This window comes from Rousettus aegyptiacus, unplaced genomic scaffold (genome assembly GCF_014176215.1).
Source record: "Rousettus aegyptiacus isolate mRouAeg1 unplaced genomic scaffold, mRouAeg1.p scaffold_m13_p_1, whole genome shotgun sequence".
Lineage (NCBI taxonomy): Eukaryota > Metazoa > Chordata > Mammalia > Chiroptera > Pteropodidae > Rousettus > Rousettus aegyptiacus.
In genome coordinates this window covers 90615415-90636090 of record NW_023416284.1, presented here as the reverse complement: position 1 = coordinate 90636090, position 20676 = coordinate 90615415, and the positions used below count along the sequence as shown (strand labels likewise).

The following is a 20676-nucleotide window of genomic DNA, read 5'->3' as shown; positions in this document are numbered from 1 at the left end:
TAGGCAAGCTGCTTCTTAGTTTATGCCTGTGTTCCACAGTCAGTGACCCTCACTGTGGCCCAAGGAACAGAACTAGGTAATAGCTCTCCCATTACCAGTGTTCTTTACATCTTCTTCCTCAGGGCCTGTAAACTCAGGCAGGGCAAAGGTGTCTGGGGGCCAGGGAGAGGGCAGGCAGCGGATGAGGGTAGTTCAGCAGCAACCAGATAAAAGGTCCCAGGAAAGGTGAGGAAAGGTGAGAAGTTGGAAGTTGCCAGGGCGCAGGAGGTGAGGATTCAGGAGTTCTGTGGAGGTTTAGAAAAAGCTATTGAGAGGTAAACAAGGAAGGAATGATGGAATGATCCTGGTAAAGGACTAATGGGAGTATGGAGAACAAAGGCTGCAGAGGGGGCTAGATACATGGCTACAAAATTAAGGAGGCATATTTATCCCAGAAGAATCAGCATTCTTCCTCACGGTTTTTTTTTTTTTTTTTCAAGAAAGCAACCCTAATGCTCAGTTTCCATTGTAAAAATATATGCACCTAGATTCTATGTTGGGGAGAGGGGTGGTCTCAGGTGAGTAAAGAGACTAATAGAAAGTAGAAAAAGTACTGAGGTTAGAGTATTGAAAGACAGAGGCAAAGAGAGGGCTTGAGAGTATCCTTTCTCTTTGAAGAGGGGGTGGTGTGGAGGAGGGAGTTGGACTGCCTGGAAACAGTGATGGGGACAAAGTGCAAAGAGACCAGAGAGCTGGAGGGTGAAGCGAGGAGGTAAGATGGAGACCTGGAGGGATAAAGAGAAGTGAAGAATTCAGTGTTTAGAACATAGTAGATGCTTGATAAGTATTTGGAATTGGGGAACTGGAAAGGAGGTCTTGGAGAAGAGGTGGATGAAAGCAGATAACGGGAGTTAAGGGGAAAAGGAAGAAACCGAAGAAAAGTGACAATAAGCGTGGTGATGGAGACCGAGAAGGAAGAACGGGCCAAGGAAGGAATACAGCACGAAGGGACACACAAGTCGTGTGTGCTGAAAGGAAATTTCGTGCAGCTAGAGACAGAGAAGGACAGGGAGAGCCCAGCCGAGCTCTTCTGGAGCGGAGCTAGCAAGAGAAGACTGGCAGATGTGGGGAGGAGATGCCTAGATACCTGGGAGGCGATTGGCAAAACAGGCCGCCCGTCACCGCCTCCTACTTCCTGACCAGCCCCGGAAACCAGCAGGCGTTGGGAGGGGTTGGGGGGAAGCGGCAGCAGCAGCCCCAGCCCTTAGAGAGTCTGCAGGAAGGGAGGGAGGGAGCTAGGAGGACAACCCCCCACCATTCCTACCGCTATGGGCCCAGCCTCCCACTCCCACCTCCCCTCCATCGGCCGGGGCTAGGACACCCCCAAATCCTGTCGCCCCCGTGACACCGACACCCCGACCGAGGCAGAGACACAGCCACCCGCCACCACCGCTGCAGCAGCCTGGCTGGGGAGGGGGCCAGCCCCCCAGGCTCCCCACCCCACTGAGGTGGGGGCAGGAAAGGGATGGGAGGAGGAGGGAGGGGGTGCTGAAAGGGACATGGAGGAGTGGGTGGGGGAGAGATTGGGTCTGGGAGGGCAAACTGGGAAGAGGATTGCTGGGAAAAGAATGAGACCTGACTGGGGAGAGGGTTGCTGGGGAAAGGAGAGGGGGCATGAGGGAGGAATGGTGGAAACTCTGTCAATTCAGGATGGGGGTGTGGACAGGGAATCCTGGAAAGGGAATTCTTGCACCTTCCCCAATTCCTTTTTGCCCTTTGGCCCCACATGACTCCTGGGGGGTTGTGGCATGGAGAAGGCAGTTTATTGCCCTTCTTCCCCCAGCATAATGTGCTTCCTAGGAATGCTCTCAGACAGGTCTGTTTCCATCTAGGTACAGGGCCTCTTGTTTTTCAGTGGCCTTCCACACCGCTGGACCCTTACTGACACACAAGTGCCTTGTGGGGGGCCATGTTTTCTACCTTGAGTCTGTGTACCTTTGACATATTCAATGGTGTGTGTGCAGCTAGGTTGTCCTATGCTGTCTATGGGTTGTGCAGAAATGGTGCGTTATTGTTATTTTTTATCAGAATTACCCATTCTCATATCTTATGTCCATGTCTCAGGTCTAGTCTTGACATATTCAAGTGTGTGAGTTTCATAAACATATTACATCTATTATTGGTTTCGTGTTTCTTACACATTATGTTTTTGCACATTTAGTGTATAAACAATATACCTTATTTTGCTTGAGCTCACATGTTATGTCCATGGTCCCACTATATGCAGTAGTCTTCATGTGTGGGCTTCCATGGCTTAACTGACTAGCACATGCTCATTTTCTGATTGGATTGGCCTCTTTGCTTTTTCCCAGTCAGGGTTCACACTGCACATATGCTGATGTGATTTGTCCAAAGCATGTGTGCTTATGGTTACACATACTGTTTATTTTACTGGAAGTATATTTTGGGAGCTGTGTGCTCATTACCTATTTGGTGCTCCATTGTGTTTATAAATCCTTGGATATTTCTGTTCCAGAGAGGGTCACTTAATATTACTCATTAGAGATGGGTAACTGGGCCTCCCCAAAGAACATCCCCATATGCCTTACCTTGTTCACATCTCTGGCCTGTGTCTCTTCCCGCACATTCTTTCTCTAGTGGCTGTGTGCAGTCTGTGTCCTGTGGAGCTCAGTGCATTCCACAGGGTCAGTTTTGCTGTGCACATTATCCCCAACTCTGCACTGTTGGCATGTATTCGATGATAGCAGCATCATCCTCTTGTGGCATGTTAATCCCCATTATGTATGTTTCTCCTGTGTGTACAGTGTTACATGCCTTCTTAATTGTTGTCCTCTGCCTTCATTATATGGCCATCTATTGAATGTGTGTATTCAGGGTAGGTTGTTATTAGGTTTGGTGTGTTCACTGCTTTCTCAGTGACTTTTCATAATAGTCCTCGAGAGGGTAGCTATTCATGTTCTCAACCGTTATCTTTGTGTGGGTATGTATACAGCCTTATGACCTGTTCAGCAAAAGTTTATGAGTGCTTTCTCTGTCTTCTTCTGTCCTGGGCATTGCGGATAAGACAGAGTCCCTGTCCTCAAGCTGAGTACAGACTAGGAAGGGAAACAAATGCCAGCGAGCAATTATACACAGTGTGGTGTCAAGAACGGTGTTAAAATACAGATTGATGGAACGAACACCTGGAATTTCTGATTTAGGAGATCTGGGGTACAGTTCAAGAAGTTGCATTTTCACACTTTGATAACCAGTGATCAAGATAAAAATGTAATGAAAACTCAGGTCTGGAGGGATTCAGGAAAACCTCCAAAATGTGACACTGAGCTGAGTGAGGCAAATGAAAAGAAGTGGAAGGGCTTTCCAGCCAAAAGAAACAGCACGTTCATGGCACACGAGCATGAAAGATTATGGTATATCTGAGGAACTGAAGTAAATCAGTGGGATAAAAAGGCATTTGTGGGCATATGGTTGAAGATGTAAGCAGAAATCAACTTGTCAAGAAAGGCCTTTAGGCAAGACAGGGAAATGCCAGATTTGTGTTACAGAAAATCTCCGCAGTTTCCTGTGGAAGACTGATTGGAGAGGAAGAGTTAGGAGTCTGTTGCAAATAGTTCAGGGGAGAAACGCTGTTCTGAACTTGCCGGGGCAATGGGATGGAGCAGTTCAGAAGCCTACCATTTTAGAGCTGGCAGTCTCCTGTTTCCTGTATTGCCTGTTACCTTCACTCTTGGCAATGGGCTTACCTTTGAGCACAGCCCGTCCAGTCATTGGAAGGGAGTGCCTTTGGCCTTGATAGGAATGACTAGCATTTGTCTGAACACAGATTTCGTGAATTGTGACCCTGCCCCCAGCCATAGGGCAGGCAAGTGGAGGAAGGAGGAAGAGCCTAGAAGGCAGGTCCTGGGTTCCTGTGCCTTTTCCTCCTGAACTTTCCCAAGGCAGGTAGTGTGATGTCCCTTTGACTCTCTGCCCTCTTTTTTTCTCTTCGTGAAGCCTTACCCTCTGTTCCTGACTGACCGAACTTCCCCTAGTGTTGCTGGAAGTGGTGGGATTTGTTTGCCTTTTTGTGGAGTCAGGGTTGATGGATGTAGTTATTCCTGGTATGTCCATGGCTTTATCTGGGAATGGGGGCAGGGGACTCCCTGGGTGGAGAGAGATTTTTTTAAGTGCATTTCTAGTCCTTCATCTGTCACTGGGTATGATTGTAAATTTGTGTATGTGTGTGAACAAGTCAATCTTCGTATGACCGTGTGTCTGTGTTTGCATTAATAACAGAGCCTTTGTTCTTGCCAGTCAGCCCTTGAGAATGTCTGTGGGTATTTGATCATTTACACTATATCTGCTGTGTGCACACCTGTGTATATACATACAGGCAGCAGTGTGACTGAATGGTTAGGGACACAAGCTTCTTAGGTTTAAGCTAGGACTTGCTTCTTAGGAGCCATATCACCTCAGGTAAGTTATTTAACCTCTGTTCTGGTTTCCTATAAAATGTAAATTTTGTGGTTTAACGTAATATATGATATATAGAGACAAGGCCTCTCCAACACAAATATAATGCAAGCCACATATTAGTTTTTAATTTTCTGGTAGCTACACTGAAAAGGCTAAACAGTAACAAGGTGAAATTAATTTTAATAATATACTCTGTTGAACCCAGTATGTCCAAAAAATTGCAATTTCAGAATTTAATCAATATAGAAGATTATTAATGGAATATTTTACATTGTATTTTTCAGTAAAAGTCTCTGAGATCTGTTGTTTATTTTATACTTCAGCACATCTCAATTTGGACTAGGCCACATTTCAAGTCCTCAGTAGCTATATGTGGCTGATGGCTGTTGTAGGTGTAAACAATGCAGATGTAGACCATTATAAAACCCTTACCAGTGTTAGCTCTCATTTTTATTGTCCTTTTATTATCATGTATCAGACTTGTGGAAGTACAGGTCTCATGTCTCTTGTCTGTCTGAATATGTGGAGCCTTCAGAGTGGAGTGGGAAACCAATTCTGTGCACCCATCCCCACTGCCCCCATCCTAGAGATGCTTCCTGAGTGGGTTTCGGTGAGAGCTCTGGCATATCTTGTGTCTCCTGCCTTCTGTGCCTTAACTGCCCCACCCTGCCTCAGCAATCAGGCCAACTGTCCCTCGCCCCATCCCTTGCAGGTGACCAGAATGGAGCTATGGCCAGGGGCATGGATGGTGGTGCTGCTGCTCTTTCTGCTGCTGCTCTTCGTGCTGCCCACCCTGTGGTTCTGCAGCCCCAGTGCCAAGTACTTCTTCAAGATAGCCTTCTATAATGGCTGGATCCTCTTCCTGGCTGTGCTTGCCATCCCTGTGTGTGCTGTGCGAGGACGCAATGTAGAGAACATGAAGTGAGAGCCAAGGGGTGCTGGGTAATGAGGGAATCTAAGGGTCAGAAGTGAACAGTGGATGGGGAGGGTGGAGCGTGTATAAGAGACAGAAAACCCAGACAAGGAAGGGAAGAGAACTGTAGATGCCCAGAGAGTAGGGTTGGGGGAGCTGAGGCATGCAAGTGGATGTCAGTCGATCCTGCTGGAACCCCTTGCTGTGACCCCATAGGATCTTGCGTTTGATGCTGCTCCACGTCAAATACCTATATGGGATCCGAGTGGAGGTGCGAGGGGCTCACCACTTCCCTCCCTCACAGCCCTATGTCATCGTCTCCAACCACCAGAGCTCCCTGGACCTGCTTGGTGAGACCCCTCATAGGACACACCTCTTCTAGCCATGCCCTTCCTCCTGGTACCTTCCTCAGGATCTCCTCCCTTAGAGGTCCTCAGCTCCCCTTCATCTGGGATGTTGCCTTCTTTCCTTTGGATAGAACTGCCCTCATAAGCCGGGTAGTAGATCTCTAGTCAACCTTCCCTCCGCTTGGGCCTTCCCGCCCCTGCCTTCCAGTCTCCCTCTCCCTTTACATCCAGGCCCTTGTAGTGAGGGTGATGACCTGGGCGAGGTGAGCTGCCTCTTGTGACACTATGCCTCCACCCTGATCCTCACCCTAGCCCCACCTCTGTCCCAGGTATGATGGAGGTACTGCCAGGCCGCTGCGTGCCCATCGCCAAGCGTGAGCTACTATGGGCTGGCTCTGCCGGGCTGGCCTGCTGGCTGGCTGGAGTCATCTTCATTGACCGGAAGCGTACTGGGGATGCTATCAGTGTCATGTCTGAGGTCGCCCAGACCCTGCTCCCCCAGGATGTGAGTCACCCTGGGGATGTGGGAGTTTTGGGGTTATGGAGTAGCCTAGTTGTAAATGAACTGATACATAGGGCCAAGGGGCCTCAGAATCTCATTACAGCATCATAACCATTTTGCGACCCCTTTGTATGTGTTTGTCTTCCTTGACCCTCTTTTTTCCTCAGGTGCGTGTCTGGGTCTTTCCTGAGGGCACAAGAAACCACAATGGCTCCATGCTGCCCTTCAAACGTGGCGCCTTCCACCTCGCGGTACAGGCCCAGGTGATTTCTACCTCGCCTTCTGTTGCTAAGCCCCGCCCCCCCCACCATCCTTTCCTTTCTGGCAGAGGCTTGTTGTGGGGGCCTCAGAATCAGAGCTGTGGACTGATTATTTTTCCTCCTTCCCCAGGTTCCCATTGTCCCCATAGTCATGTCCTCCTATCAAGACTTCTACTGCAAAAAGGAGCGCCGCTTCACTTCTGGTGAGGGCTCTGAGTGGATCTGGGGTGGGGGTGGCCAGAAGGGCCATGGGAAAAGCTAGAGGGATGTCGCCATAAAGCAGGGCCAGTCAGTGAGAACTGTGAGGTGTCCACAGGATCCCCTAGTATGGCCCCACGTCAGCCAATAAGTATTTATTAAGCACCCACCACACCCTGCTAGATAAGTAATAGTTGGTCCCTCAAAGAGAGGCCATTACTGTCTAGCAAGAAAGATAAGGCCTTTCTTTGTGTGCAAACCTGTAACACTCAGCAGTAAACACTAAACCTAGAGAATGGGGGATGGAAGGGTGCTGTGTCTGGACTGGGGTTTGAGGAAAGCTTTGTGCAGGAGGGCCTCAAAGAACTGGTGGCAACTGGCAGGCAGAGGGGCAGTTGTCTAGAGTCGGGGGGAAAGAATTGAGAGGTTGAAGGGAATAGCAGGAGAGCTCAGAAACTGAGCCCAACCTGTGGGCAAAGGCCTGGGTAGACAGGCTCTGATGGTGCTCACCCCCCTCCCAGGGCGATGTCAGGTTCGGGTGCTGCCCCCAGTGCCCACAGAAGGGCTGACACCAGACGACGTCCCAGCTCTGGCCGACACAGTCCGGCACTCCATGCTCACCATTTTCCGGGAAATCTCCACTGATGGCAGGGGTGGTGGTGACTATCTGAAGAAGCCTGGAGGAGTGGGCGATGCCCGGCTCTGAACTCCCTTCCCACCTACCCCCACCTTCCTCCACACACTTACCAGCCCAGTAGGTCCTGAAGCAGGGCCAAGCCCTCTTCCTCATTTCCCCTCTCCTCACTAGGTCTCTTCTTTGGAATCTTCAACTTCTGAAGTGAATGTCCCTGTCCCTTCCCAGCTCCCCCCCCCCCATGGACTCTCTTGCCTTGGTGCAATCTCCACTCTGACCCTACCCACCTCCTGTGCCATCATTGTGTTTATGGGACAGTTGCCTCCCCCTCATCTCCAGTGGCTCAACCTACAGAAGGGTGGGAGCACTGCATCCTGTCCCCAGTGGACCTTTTTCCTTTGTGGTCTTCTCTCCCTCTCCACCCCACATTGGCCAGTGGACTCATCCATTCTATGGAACAATTCCCCACGCCCACTCCCAGGTCAACGGATTCAGTGGACTCATCTGTTTGTGGGCAGGACTCATGCTGTGGCTGGAAGCTGATGCCTGGGACACTCCTCCCAGTCTTCTCCTGGGAACATTCCTCAGCACCTTCACCCTCCCTCCCGTGGAACCTCCTATCAGTGGAGGCTGGACTCTTCTTACTAGAGGTCGCATCCCTGCCCATGCCCAGGAATGAGCATATTTCTGGTTGCCAGTTTGATCTTCACATTTCTGCTTCCCCTGTTCCCATGGTACAGTCCTTCCATGACCCTTGCTCCACCCATCCCCCTGCAGCCCAGCTGTGCCATTCTGACCAGGCTCGGGGAAGAGGCAGGCATTAGGTGCTGCACTCACTGCTCGCTGGGTTCTTGGGAAAAGAAACTGAACCCTGGCTGGAGGGGATGGGAGGGATTTTTATTTATTTCTCTTTTTGAGGCTCCCTCCCAGCCAGTTTTCATTGCCTCCCTGCGGCATTAGTCACTCCCTGCCTCCTGTCCCATACCTGTGCCCACAACCGGGAGGTGGGCTGGGAGCAAAAGGAGAGGGTGGGACTCAGTTTTGTGTGGTTGGTTTTTATTAATTACTGGATAACAGCAAGGAACTGAGAATAAAGATTGAGAGAGAGAGAGAGATCTGGACATGTTCTGTCTGCATTTGTTAAGGAGTTGAAGAAGCGGTTCCCACACCCAGGCAATTTGCCCAGCTAGAAGACACAGAGGCCGGCCAAGACACACCCTGCCCTCTTCCTTTATTCAGCTCTCTGAAGTTTCCATGGTCATTCCTCCTTAGTGGCAGATAACCTTATCTGCAGCTCCCCAGCTGGCGAATCCCAAAGGATTAGTGGTTTCTGTATAAATGAGGCGGCAGGGTCTCTGCAGAGGTTCCTCATCTTCACCCATTGAGGCTTGGGCCCTAGCTATTGTCCTCACAGGAGCCTGGTTAATGACAAGGAGACAGGCAGACGTGTTGTCTGTGGACAGCCTCCAGCCTGGAGTGGTTTTGAGTACTGGGAAAACTGACACTCGGCCAACAATAAGTGAAACCACCAGGTTGGGGACAGTGCCATGAGGGGTGGTGAAGTGTGGCTATCTGGGGACAATATGGAGAGAGTGAGTGTTGGGCAAGGGTTTTTGGGAAAGAGAAACAATTGGGAAGAGCTGGGGGCAGTTGTTGGGGATGGGGTTCCCAGATGAGAGGAGCATGAGGACTCACAGGTGCCTAGCCTCTCCTCCAGCAGCAGCACCTGATTGCTGAGAGACTCTATCCTGTCACCTCGGCCCCACAACTCTGCCACTTGTTCCGGTTGCAGCTCTTCAGGTGGCATGGGCAGCACCGCTCGGACCCAGGCCCCTGCCTGCCCAGTCCACTACAAAGGAAGAGATGTCTCAGGGTGTTCAGGATGGGGCGTGCCCTGCCCAGCCGGCTTTGCCCCAGGCGCCCCAGCTTACCTGCTCCAGCCTCTCCAGGCGCCCTCGCAGCTCACCAATCTCCCGCCTCAGGGCGCATTCATCCTGTTCCGCTTCCCTAACTGGGACAAAGGAGAGAGCCTGACCAACGCCCGGGCCCAGCCACCGGCCTGGCCCTCCCTGCGGCCCACACCCCCGCCTATCACCTGCCACGCTAAGGATGCTGGCACTGGTTGGAGGCTTCGAGGACTCCTCTGCGCAGGTGCGCCCGTCTGTGCCCAGCACCAGGTTGTGGGGGCAGCCACAAGTGAAGCTGCCTGCCGTGTTGAGGCAATGGTGCGAGCAGAGGGTGACGCCAGTCCTACATTCATCCACATCTAGTTACCGGAAACAGGAGAGGGCTGAAGGGGTGGGGCGGGGACAGGCGACCTGGTGAGCCCGGAGGGCCGCGCCACCCACCGCTGGGGGAGGGCCAGCCAACTCACCCACGTGACAGTGCTTCCCACCCCAGCCCGGGGTGCACTCGCACTGGTCTGGGCGAATGCAGACGCCTCCGTTCATGCAGGGCTTGGTGCAGATGGCTGCAGGCACAGGAAGGGCCGTTTGGAACGCGGCGCCTCCGGCTCCCAAGCCCTGCGGGGCGCTCCTCCCCCTAGGCCCCGGAATAGCCAGCCTCACCTTCATCACAAGTGAGCGCCCCTGGATGCTGCTTTTTCCAGCCCTGGCAGCACAAGGCGTGGGTCTGCCGCACCTCCCTCCTTACCTCTCGCCACGCCACGCGGTAAGTGGTCCTGGAACACAGCGCCCGGCTCTGGACCCTGGTATATGGGCCCTGGTTGGGGTTCTTGGGGTTCCTCTTGAAACACCCCAAATCCAGGTTCCCCATCCCTCACCTGTAGGTGCTACAGACGCGCCTTCCAGCGCACAGTGTCAGATACGGCTTATACACGGGTTGGCTGTAGGACTCGTTGTAACGGAGCGGGACCATCAGCGTCTGCTTGGAGCAGACCCTCTGACTGCACTCAAGCGGAAGAAGGTGGGAGACGTTGAGTGGCCAGACCCTGGAAAGTCCTAGGCCCCAGGTCCCTCTACACTGAGACTCTGCCCTTCCTCCAGGTGACAGCCTTACCCCCATTCTAAACTTGTTCTGCCACCTGTGAAGCCCCACCCCCAGCAGGTTTCCTGAAGACCTTACCCTGGCCCCACCCACTCTTGTCACCTGTCTTTGAGGGATCCACCCTTGGACCCTTCGCTTGACATCAGTTGGAGGAGAAATGAGAGTCCACCTAAGAGAGTGCACAGCTCAGCCCTGGACCCCATGATTCTTGACACCAGACTGCCAGCTGCAGGCAAGAAGAGATTAATGAAGGCCTTTCCCCTCCCCTACTAACTTTTCCAGCTCCAGCCCCTCGAAGAGCAGTCCGCTGGTGCCCTCTACGGGTGACAGGATATTCGTTTGTAGGCACTTCCACTAGTCACCAGGCTTGTCAACCCCTGTATGTACATTTAACACCACCCCTTTCGCACATCATGGTCCATGCAGCATCATACTCCTTCCACCTCCCCTCTGCACACACACAGCTAACCCTTCCCTCATGACCTCCCTATCTCTAACATGCCCTCTTCTACCTTAATCTTCCTACCCTCAAAACCTCAGGTATTCACCACTACACCCCTTCCTTCTTTGCACATAAACCCACACCCGGAAACTCCACACCTTAAACATATTTCTACTACCCTCACATACCCACTCTAATCACACAGACCCCCTCACTCAAACAACACCCCCCAACTCAACACACTCTGTGGCTCAGAGTGACCCCCTCTCTTTCCCCATTGACATTCTCTCCCCACCTGCCTTTTCCTCTTGCCCCGAGACTTCAAGCCTACCAGCCTCAGCAGTGGCAACTCAGACTGGTGGGCAAGGCTGGGCAGCTCCAAAGGATAGGAGGGGCTGGGCTAGACAGAGTCCTCCCATTCCTGCCCCCTCCCACAAGCCTCCTCTATAGCTCCAGCTTGGTCAGCTCAGTAGGGTTCAAGTCCCACTACCTTCACCCCTATCATGGCAAAGGGCCCCCTATAAGTATCTTCCCAACCTTCTGAGGCCCCTTATTTCTGGACACCCTCCCCCAAATCAGCAGACTGGCTCTATAACACCAGTATCCTTGGCCCATGCCTCCCTCCTTCAACTTAACACAGACTGGGGGAGAACTGGGGGGCAGGGAGAGAGACAGAGCTGGCAGAGAACAAAGTGAGGTCAGGTCATGGGAGAAAAGGCAAGATCAATTGGGGAAAGAAAGAAGGGCAGGTCATCACAGAGGGGCAAGGGGCAGCCCAGGGCACTAAGGAGAAAACTGACCCCATTTCTCGATGACATTTCTTAGGGCCCAGTGGGGCAGAGTTGAGTCAGCCACCGCCACTCCATGCCAGAGCAGACAGGGCCCTATTGTCTCTACCAAAATTCGTTCTTTCAAGGAAGAGGAGGCTCATTGTCCAGCCCCTCACCCAGCTCTGGCCTACAAAGGTCAAAAAGGAGCCCAACAAAATGCCCACCCTGACCCTTATGCCCCTTGTCTAGCCTGGGGTGGCAGACACATTCCATCCATGAGGCTGGGGCAAAAACCACTGGAACCATGGGCTCAGCCCCCCCCAGTCCTAGGCTGGGACAGGAAGAGAATTGTCCTCAGCAGGAAAGAACCCACAGAGAATCAGGAACCCACACAGAATGGGCATTGAGAGAGCGGAAACACCAAGGGGGGTCCCACCCCGGACGTGGCATCCGGGCACTCAGGCCTTGCACTCTCCATCCCCGCCTTCTTTGAAAATAAATCCCCTTCATCTGGAAATGAGCCAAGCCACACTGAGGAAATGGAATTTTATTTCCATAAATACAGGGGTAACGCCCATTCTAGGGTAGCTAAAAGGGGTTGGGGCCTCAAACTAGGCTCCTAAGGGTACCCCAACACTGAACATAGGGACTGGGGGATCCCCAAACCTGAGATGGGCCTTGCAGGCCACAGATATTCCCCAACACTGACACTTTAAGAATGGAAGCGTCCCCATAGGGGAGCCTCAGAACCCCACTCTCATGGATAGTCTTTCTTGGGAGTTGGTAGGGCGGATGACAGGGGAGTTCAGAGGAAAAGGGAACGTGGCAAGAATAGAAGCTAAAAATGTCCTGAGTGGCCTGAAAGGAGACCCCTGTGATAGACAGGGACTGGGTTCTCCTCCTATATAGCCAGAGATGGAGAAGCAGCAGCAAAAGCAGCCACAAGTTAAAAACCTGGTTTCTCACTTCCCAACCTCAACCTTGGGAGGATGGGAGAGCATGGAGCAACCCCCAGATGAAGACATGAGGTGGGGAGGACCAGGATTTGTCATTCGAGGAGCAGAAGAAAGGGGTCCTGGGAGCCCTGGCTGGTGAGGGCAGTGTGGGAGCAATGACGCATTCATAGGCACAGCAGAGCCTAACATCTGCTTTCCAAGGCCACCACTTGGTCTCTGAGCCAGGTTGTTCCTGGGGGATCCCTGGGGACATCCTCAGGAGAGCCAAGGTTCAATGCAGGTTTCATAAAGGGTGCGGTTGGAGTGCCAGGCCGTGTGGGCAATCCCAGCCATTGGACACCTCACTATGGCCCCCCGGGCCAAGAGAGTCTTCAACCCAAAAGAATCCCGCAGATAAACCTTCAAGGCAGGTGAAGGGGAATGGAAGAAAGACAAAGGGAGAGAAAAAGTGAGTTCTTGCTGGTATCCCAGGCTCCCTCCCCACAGGGTGAACTCTTCAGTTTATGGGTCAGTGGCAGGGAGGACTACAGATTGAGGTGGGACAGGGCATGAAGGGGGGGGGGGGCTGAATCCCAGTGACTCACCAATTGCTCCTCCATCTCTAAGACCGTCTCATTTGCATCATAGAAACCGAAGAAGCTACAAAGAGATTGGAGGGGAGGGTTATCAGGAGAGCTGGAGAGAAAACCGAGGTGGGCTAGGGCCCTTTAGGAACTCAAAGCCTGTTGGAAGACAGGCAGCAGGGAGGACACTCAAAATATTTAACTGAACATCATGTACCTCATGATGTGATGCCCTGAGAATACAGCATCACTTCTGCCAAATTCCTGTCAAAAATGCATAATCTGAATATAATCATGAGAAAATAGCTGGCCCATACGTTTCAAAATTATGCCAAAGACTGAGGATGTATTCCCAGATTAAGAGACTAAAGAGACATGACAGCTAGATGCAACACAGGACCATGGGATGGATCTTAAATTGGATTTTGTTTTTCTAAAAAGACAATTAGAAAAATTTGAATAAGGTCTATAGAGTACCATATCAATGTTAATTTCCTGATTTTGATAATTGTATTGTGGAATATGTAAAAAAGTATCCTGTACATAGGAAAACACAGACATACTAAAGTTTTAGGGATAAAGAGACATGTCTACAACCCACTCTCAAATGGCACAGAGGGAGAGAGAGAGGGAGATGATGCTGACGTAAACATGGTAAAATGTTAACATTTGGGAAATCTAGGTGAAGAGTGTACAAGACTGCTTTGTACTACCTTGGTAACTTCTTAAATATGATGTTATTTCAAAATAAAAAGGTCTTAAATTTTTCTTAGTTAAGGATATCTGACATAGACACTGAGTGGACGCAGCCCTTGAATAACTTGAACAGATGCCAATAGCAGTAAGTCCAATGGGCTACAGAAGCAAAGATGGGAAGCCACTGCACTAGTTTTAGAACATTAACAAAGGTTTCCCAGCAATGACCCTGAACTAGGGAAGGCTGTCCCAGGCAAAGGGAATGGCAAGAGCAGAGGCACAGAGGTGAGGCACAGCTGGGTACAGGAGGGAGCTGGGTTGGAGAACTGGAGGCCATGTTGAGGGGCTAGATTTCATAAAGAGCATTAGGGACACGTAAACCTGCATTTGAACTCCAGCTCTGCCACACACACTGCAGCTGAGCTTGTTATGTATCCCCTTTGTCCTATCTAAGAAATACCTCCTTTGTAGAGAGGAAGTAAAACACTGTGGTTAAGACAGATAGTCTGACTTCACCACTTACTATGAGTGTAGGCAAATTAATCTCTTTGAATCCAAGTTTCCTAATATGTAAATGAGGATAATAGTAATCACTCATAGGGTTGTGAGGATTAAATGGGCTTTATTTGAAAAGCACTTAGAATAGTGTCTTGGGACATAAAAGGTGCTATATAACTGAGCTATAGGGTTGTTGTAGATCTGAAATGAAATATAAATAAATCCCATCTCTTACTGTTATTATAATGGATGTTACTCCTTCACTCAAAACCCTCCAATGCCTTCCCATTTCACTCAGAATAAAAAGTCAAAGGTTGTGGTTGCCAAGGGCTGGGGGGAGGCAGGGATAAGGAGTTAGGGTTTAATGGGTATGGTATTTCAGTTTGAGAAGAAAACAAAAGTTCTGGAGATGGATGGTGCGGATGGTTACACAATAATGTACTTGATGCCGCTGAACTACATATTTAAAAATGGTACAGTTTATGTTGTGTATATTTTAGAAAAATAAAAAGAAATCAAGGGTCTTACTTTGCCTACAAAGGCTCTACATAACTGGCTCCATTTCCCTTTCAACCTGCTCTTCCCAGCTGCCTGCACTCTAGCCACACTGACCTCTTTATTCCTCACACCTGTCACAGGGCCTATGCAGGGGCTACTTCTCCCTGGGTTGTTCTTCCCCCAGATTGTTGCACAACTCCTTCATTTCCTTCAGTCTCTGCACAAATGGCATAATGTCTTTCAGGAGAAGTTCTCTGGCTACTATCTAAAATAGGCTCCAGTCATCTTCTAATCCAGAGGTCCCCAATCCCTGGGCCGTGGACTGATACTGGTCCGTGGCTTTTTAGGAACCGGGCCACACAGTAGGAGGTGAGCAGCGGGCTAACAAGTCTGTATTTGCAGCTGCTCCCAAGAGCTAGCATCATGGCCTCAGCTCCATCTCAGATTGTCAAGCATTAGATTCTCATAGGAGTCTATGGCCATGCTACCCTGAGCAAGCCCAATCCCATCTGATCTTGGAAGCTAAACAGGGTGGGGCCTGGGTAGTGCTTGGATGGGAGACTACCTAGGAAGGTCAGGTGCTGTCGGCATAAAAAAATAAGGGATTGTAAAATGACAAGGTCCTTGCAATCTGTGAGGTCAACCAAGGGTTGCCTCACCTAAATATCTAGATAGATAGATAGATAGATAGATAGATAGATAGATAGATAGATAAAAATTTTTTTAAAAAATGATTCATAGGAGCACCAATCCCTGGTACGAAAAAGGTTGGGACCTGCTGCTCTAATCCCTTCCCCTGCCTTATTGTATTACCACCTGACATATATATTTACATTTATTATCTGTCTCCCCTACTAGAATGTAAGCTACATAGCAGCAGGGACTTCTCTTTCACTTACAGCTGCATCCCCAGGGCCTAGAACAGTGCCATGGTACATAGTGCTCAATGAGTATTTGAGTGACTAAAGTAGATCAGGTAACATTTCAGATCACTCATAATGATCTGTAACAGAGACATACATGTAGTGCCATGGAGCCATGGATTTTCCTGAGGAATGGCATGGAAGGAATGAGTATGGAGTCTATTACAGTAGTCCAGATAAGTAAAAGAAGTAGTAGAAATATGATAAAATGACATGGAACTATCAACACATATTATACCAAGGTCAGTTTCCTGATATTGTGCTTATAGTTACATGGGATGCAACCACTGGGGAAACTTGGATGAGGGATACACAGAACCTATCTAAACCATCTTCAATTTCCTTTGAAGCCCCGATTAATTCAAAGATAAAAGTTTTTACAAAACAGGGGTGGTAGGGATGGAGAGAAAGTAGAGTCAGCAGGCTTAGTAACTGGCTAGATACAAGGGGTTGGGGAATGACTTGCAGGTTTTGGTTTTGGATGACAGGATCAATGGAGGGTGGAGGACATTAGCTGTACAGTGAGAACAGTTTTAGGCACAAGGTGAAGACTGGTGGGGTTAGGGGCTATTCTTAGCCAATATTCAAGCCACACAGTCCCTTATTACCTGGACTGCCAGGGGGTAATAACACCATCATCAGGGCCCCCAATCAGCACAAGGTGGCCCACACGAAGAAAGTTCTTCCGCCATGCTGTAGGTTGGGTAGAAGAAAGCCTGAGTCAGTCACAGGGGTCAGGCCAATTTGGAGAGGGGAACACAGCGGGTTAAAAAAGCAGAAAATAGGACCCAAGAAGGAGCCTGGGGTCTCACCAGTGGCATTGGGATGGTCTCTTTCACCATTGATCAGAGCCAGGAAGCTGCTGGCATTGAGGTACAAGTCATCGTGGTGGGGGTCTGGATACAAACAACATTTAGAAAGACAGTCAGAAAAGCAGGGAGAGATAAGACCTGAGCTGAAAGACCGTTCATAGACAAAGTGAATAGTAATATAATGTAGCAACAATAATAATTGTAAACCTGATAGCAATGACCTTTATCTAGCACCTACTATGAGCCAGGTACCATTCAAAATACATTACATTCATTAATTTCTTTAATCCTCACAACCACCCTATAAGGTAAGTGCTATATTATTATTTTACGGATGAGGAAAACTGAGCCACAGGAAGATTAAGTAACAACCAAAGTCAGGGTTAGGCAAAAACTACATAGTATTTGTATACTATGACCCATTGGCCAAATCTAGCCCCCTGCTTGTTTCTGTAAATAAAGTTTTATTGGAACACAGATACTCATTCATTTCATATGGTGTATGACTGCTTTCACACTAGTATGCCAGAATTGAGTAGTTGACAGAGTCTACATGGCCTGTAAAACTAAAAATATTTACTATCTGGCCCTTCAGTGAAAAAGTTTGCCAACCTCTGAACCAAATTATTTCCTGAGACAATAGGTGATACTCATAAAGCATTTTGAACAGTGCCTGTTTACAGAGTAAATATAAGTTATCATTATTATTGTTGATGTTTTTTATGGTAGAGAGGGGAGCAGCAGGCCTCACTCTCCTGGGTGCCCTCTCCATAAAGACCGAGTATAGCATCCCCTACTCACCATGCCAGTAGTTACATATGGAGAATTCCTGGCCCCAGGGGCTATAGCAGATCCGGTAGAGGTTAGACCTCATGGAGGTAGGGAACAGCCACTTCAAGTAGTCAGTGTCTAGCAAGAGAACAGCAATGCCAAGTGGCCCCAAACCTCTGTGCCTTCAAAACTCGGGGCCCCTATGGAACCCACAGGACCCACTCACCTCCATACTGTCCCATTTGTGGAGAGGAGAGAGAGATGAAAGAATCCACATTGTGCTCATCCATCACAGAGAGCAGTGCCCGGCACACCAGACCCCCTGTAGACGAAACATCACAATGTACAAGAAGAAGACCGAGGCCCAGAGAATGCAGGCACACCCTGTGGCAAAAAGTCCCACAGCATGTAAGTGAGAGAGCCAGAATTAGATTCTGGGTCTTCTGACTCTAACTCTAAGGTGCTTTTTATTGCCCCACTATCCCTTAGGTCCAAGAATCACGGCTATTGGGGAAAGAAGTGGGGCACACACTGAGATGAGACCCTGGTGCTGAGGGGAGTCAGAAAAGGTGGGCTCAGGCACCAGGGCCCTGGCTGGAGCAATGTGGTTCAGAAAATGGGGCACTATGAAGTGTCCCTCAGATAAGAATCAAGCTTCAGAGAGTGCTTAGGAGTTTGGGGGAGAGGCACTTACCCTGTGAGTAGCAGATGAGATGCACTCCTTGAGGGGCCTTTGCCATGATGGGGGCCACAGCCTCTCGGAACCCTTGCACCTGTTCCCACAATGGCCTCAAGCTCTCCCTCCCATCGAAGAGATCGAGCACTGTCACCACAGTCCCAGGGTGTGTCTGTAGGAAGGGGACAATGCTGCAACCAGGGATGGACTATGAAGCCCCTTCACACCACCCACGATCAGCGCCCACTTGCTTATTGTGCCCTGCTAGAACCAGGGATCTCGTCCCCCACCCAACTCTCCCCACGCCAGCACCAGCTCGCAAGGAAGTGAATTGGCCCAGAGGGGCGGCTTTCAGTTCCGCATTCTCCCTCCCCAGCCACTGTTGACGCCTCCAGCTCCCCACAACCAGGTGCCTGCTGCCAGACCTCGTCGATGTATTCCAGCAGGTGGCGGAAGCTGTACGAGCTGTCAAAGAGCCCGTGCACCACGATGACCGGCTTGTAGGAAGCGCGATGGAGCGCGGGGGCTGCATGCGGCAGCAACAGCAGCAGGAAGGGCAGCAAGAGCAGGATCCCAGCCGAGGGGAGCCGTGGCCCCCGGAGCCCTAGCATGCTCTCGCCTGAGAAGAAGCGATGAGGGCCTGTGAGAGAGAGGACAACGTCCTCTCCTCTCGGAACAGACAAGGGGCAATCAAGCCTCCCACACCCGTGCCCACACCAAGTCCTTGTCAAGAGCTAGCCAACTTTTAACTTACTCCAGTCCTCTCTCTACAAACACACCCCCTACCGGGTAGACGCACCAACGTGCACCCGAAGCCCCGCCTCCAACTCAGTCAGGACCCCTAGGCCCAAGATCTTCTCTAAAGCATGATCCCAGCCATGCACGACCCAAGGTTTTGCAAGAAAGACTCCTGAGCTGCAGCGCAGGTCTCCTGGAGAGTGCAAACTCCCACCTGGTCAGGCTCCGAAGCCTCGCTCCGCCTGCTGTTTACTTCTCCCTTAGTCTGGAACCCATGGGGGAGGGGGAAGGGGTGAGGACAGCGCAGGGGAATGACGGATAGGAGAGAGGCGGCTGCTTGGGGTCGCGCTCAGCCGTCACGTCCGGGGCTTTCCCTGGCAACCGTGCCAGCGTCCCCCGCAACGCAGGCCCGGGACCGGAGGGGCAGTGGAACTTTCCATTGTGCTCTAGGAGCAGGGGGAGGAAATAGGCGGAGCGATCCATTTAGACCGGTGAGATGAGAAAGAAACAGCAAAGAGATCCTGGGAATAGAGAGAAAGCCTCTCCAGGCCTCGCTATACCCAGGATTCCGACTTCGCCGCCTGGATTCTCTGCACTTCCCAATTCTGGGGTCCCGCTCCGCAGCGGAACTCGGCGTTCTCTTTCTCGGCAGAGGAGAGCTGGGGGAATGCCTGGGGAAAGGCAGTCCTTTGCACTTCGTCGTCCGCCTGCTGAGAGCTGGACCCAGTCCTAACAGACCCCACCCCACCCCACCCCACCCCTGCCATCCCGCCTCTTACAACTCTTCATTCTGAAGTGCGTGTAGTTCCCTTGTCTCCAGAGACTCAGAGAGTCCTCGAGAGGCCCTTCGAGCTAAAAGAGCAGTCTGGCCCAGTTTCTCCTGCCCTGCTCTACTCAGCTCCCCATAAATGATCCACCCCCAAGGGGCGGAGGGCCCCTGAGGCAGCACTGACTCACACTTGTTAGCCTGGTTTCGACTAGACTTTGAATCAGAGCGACCCCCACAATCCAACTTTTAGCAGGGAGCTCCTGTGGGCTGCTCCCAACCCAGACCCTGCCACCCAGTCCAGACTTCCAATACACATGAGGAATAGAATGAAGAAATTAAATGGACTCACTAGAGCCAAGCTGCTAAATTACTATAATCAAGTAGGTTTAGGTATGAAGAAATGATTCTAGTTTTAACTTAAACTTTTGAACTTCTCAGCCCTGTGTCAATGCCTGCATATGCATCAGACCTCCAGATAATGTTCTGATTACCCTCTGAAAGACTAAGGAAAGAGCCTTCAGATACCAGACTACCTGACATCCATCATCCAGACCACTGATCATTTCCAGGATTTCCAGGATTAGCATCCCAGATCAATCCAGAGGCTAAGAATGCAAAACTGATTCTTCTCAAGAATTTACTTTTTACTGTAAGAACTCTCAGCTTTTTTTTTCTTCTTCGGAACACTCTGGATATTGCCTAATTGTGTTACCTATTTGTAAACCCTAAGACCCTTGAATAAATCTTTGTCACTTATTTCTAGCAAAGTCTCCAGATTCTTTTTGAGTTCGTTGGACACCCAGGTGCCACATTACAGCTTTTCCTTAGCATTTAAAGATATTTCCCTTGAGAAAACAATTTTCCAGCTTGCCTGAATCCTTCCTTTTGTCTACAGGGTCTTTACCAGTCTAAAGTCTCTTCCAATAAAACCAGTTTGAGCCCTGAGTTGTGTAGAATGAGGATGAGATGGAGGTGGGGGGGGGCGGTTAGGGGCTCACACGAACACTACAGAAACCAGAACAACTGGCATGGGGCCTGTGCAGCCAGGGTTGGCCCAGATCGGGGTCTCTAAAACTCTGTACTCTCCTTTAGACATAAAGGGGAAGGACACAGCCCCAGGGAAAGTGACTGCCTTAGGAGGGGACTGGGAAATACTAGTCTAGAGGTGGGGGCTGATAATGATTCCTTGGCTGTGTTTTTGCAAAAAGTCCAACTCTTGTAAGTCTGGGTAGACTCCCTATCTTCACCT

At 50.4% G+C, this 20676-nt stretch overlaps 3 protein-coding genes, 1 long non-coding RNA gene and 1 pseudogene across 7 annotated transcripts; 3 read left to right on the top strand and 2 right to left on the bottom strand.

The window, feature by feature from the left end:
* Window positions 1-1195: 1195 nt before the first annotated feature.
* Window positions 1196-8422, top strand: AGPAT1 (1-acylglycerol-3-phosphate O-acyltransferase 1). 2 transcript variants are annotated; one of them, XM_016121584.2, is made up of 7 exons: window positions 1196-1487; window positions 5168-5376; window positions 5585-5718; window positions 6045-6220; window positions 6385-6480; window positions 6608-6680; window positions 7197-8422. In XM_016121584.2, exons 2-7 carry the CDS (start codon window positions 5177-5179, stop codon window positions 7379-7381), a joined length of 864 nt encoding a protein of 287 aa, XP_015977070.1. In that variant the 5' UTR covers window positions 1196-1487; window positions 5168-5176; the 3' UTR covers window positions 7382-8422. The 2 variants fall into 2 exon arrangements, with proteins under 2 accessions (XP_015977070.1, XP_015977069.1); XM_016121583.2 differs by lacking the exon at window positions 1196-1487 and having other exon boundaries at window positions 4735-5376; window positions 7197-8420.
* Window positions 8345-16327, bottom strand: EGFL8 (EGF like domain multiple 8). The gene is made up of 10 exons (XM_016121594.2): window positions 16270-16327; window positions 13068-13122; window positions 10418-10541; window positions 10092-10214; window positions 9877-9989; window positions 9684-9779; window positions 9405-9575; window positions 9241-9320; window positions 9005-9158; window positions 8345-8727 (listed from the first exon to the last, which is right to left on the bottom strand). Exons 3-10 carry the CDS (start codon window positions 10516-10518, stop codon window positions 8705-8707), a joined length of 861 nt encoding a protein of 286 aa, XP_015977080.1. The 5' UTR covers window positions 10519-10541; window positions 13068-13122; window positions 16270-16327; the 3' UTR covers window positions 8345-8704.
* LOC118614973 lies at window positions 9685-20189 on the top strand. The gene is made up of 2 exons (XR_004956216.1): window positions 9685-9979; window positions 19866-20189. It is a non-coding gene; the product is annotated as an uncharacterized LOC118614973 (long non-coding RNA).
* On the bottom strand, window positions 12060-19606 carry PPT2 (palmitoyl-protein thioesterase 2). Of its 3 annotated transcripts, XM_016121587.2 has the most exons (10): window positions 19438-19606; window positions 19219-19329; window positions 18346-18539; window positions 17939-18092; window positions 17471-17566; window positions 17275-17382; window positions 16474-16557; window positions 16270-16354; window positions 13068-13122; window positions 12060-12882 (listed from the first exon to the last, which is right to left on the bottom strand). In XM_016121587.2, exons 1-10 carry the CDS (start codon window positions 19445-19447, stop codon window positions 12739-12741), a joined length of 1041 nt encoding a protein of 346 aa, XP_015977073.1. In that variant the 5' UTR covers window positions 19448-19606; the 3' UTR covers window positions 12060-12738. The 3 variants fall into 3 exon arrangements, with proteins under 3 accessions (XP_015977073.1, XP_015977075.1, XP_015977076.1); XM_016121589.2 differs by lacking the exon at window positions 19219-19329 and having other exon boundaries at window positions 19438-19593; XM_016121590.2 differs by lacking the exons at window positions 19219-19329; window positions 19438-19606 and adding an exon at window positions 18873-19137.
* Window positions 15210-15328, top strand: LOC118606897 (annotated as a pseudogene).
* Window positions 20190-20676: the final 487 nt, after the last annotated feature.

Bases quoted from the DNA above. Each gene is read 5' to 3' on its own strand.
- AGPAT1 (XM_016121583.2), top strand. From the start codon at position 4,826: ATGTGGCTGATGGCTGTTGTAGGTGTAAACAATGCAGATGTAGACCAT. The intron at 6,221-6,384 runs GTGAGTCACCCT...TTTTTTCCTCAG, and splicing joins AGACCCTGCTCCCCCAGGAT to GTGCGTGTCTGGGTCTTTCC. The intron at 6,481-6,607 runs GTGATTTCTACC...CTCCTTCCCCAG, and splicing joins ACCTCGCGGTACAGGCCCAG to GTTCCCATTGTCCCCATAGT.
- EGFL8 (XM_016121594.2), bottom strand. From the start codon at position 10,518: ATGGGGTCCAGGGCTGAGCTGTGCACTCTCTTAGGTGGACTCTCATTT. The intron at 9,780-9,876 runs GTGAGGCTGGCT...CTGTGCCTGCAG, and splicing joins GGCGCTCACTTGTGATGAAG to CCATCTGCACCAAGCCCTGC. The intron at 9,576-9,683 runs GTGAGTTGGCTG...TCCGGTAACTAG, and splicing joins TGGGAAGCACTGTCACGTGG to ATGTGGATGAATGTAGGACT.
- PPT2 (XM_016121587.2), bottom strand. The intron at 17,383-17,470 runs GTGAGTGGGTCC...TTCTCTTGCTAG, and splicing joins ACAAATGGGACAGTATGGAG to ACACTGACTACTTGAAGTGG. The intron at 16,355-16,473 runs GTGAGACCCCAG...CCCAACCTACAG, and splicing joins AGACCATCCCAATGCCACTG to CATGGCGGAAGAACTTTCTT.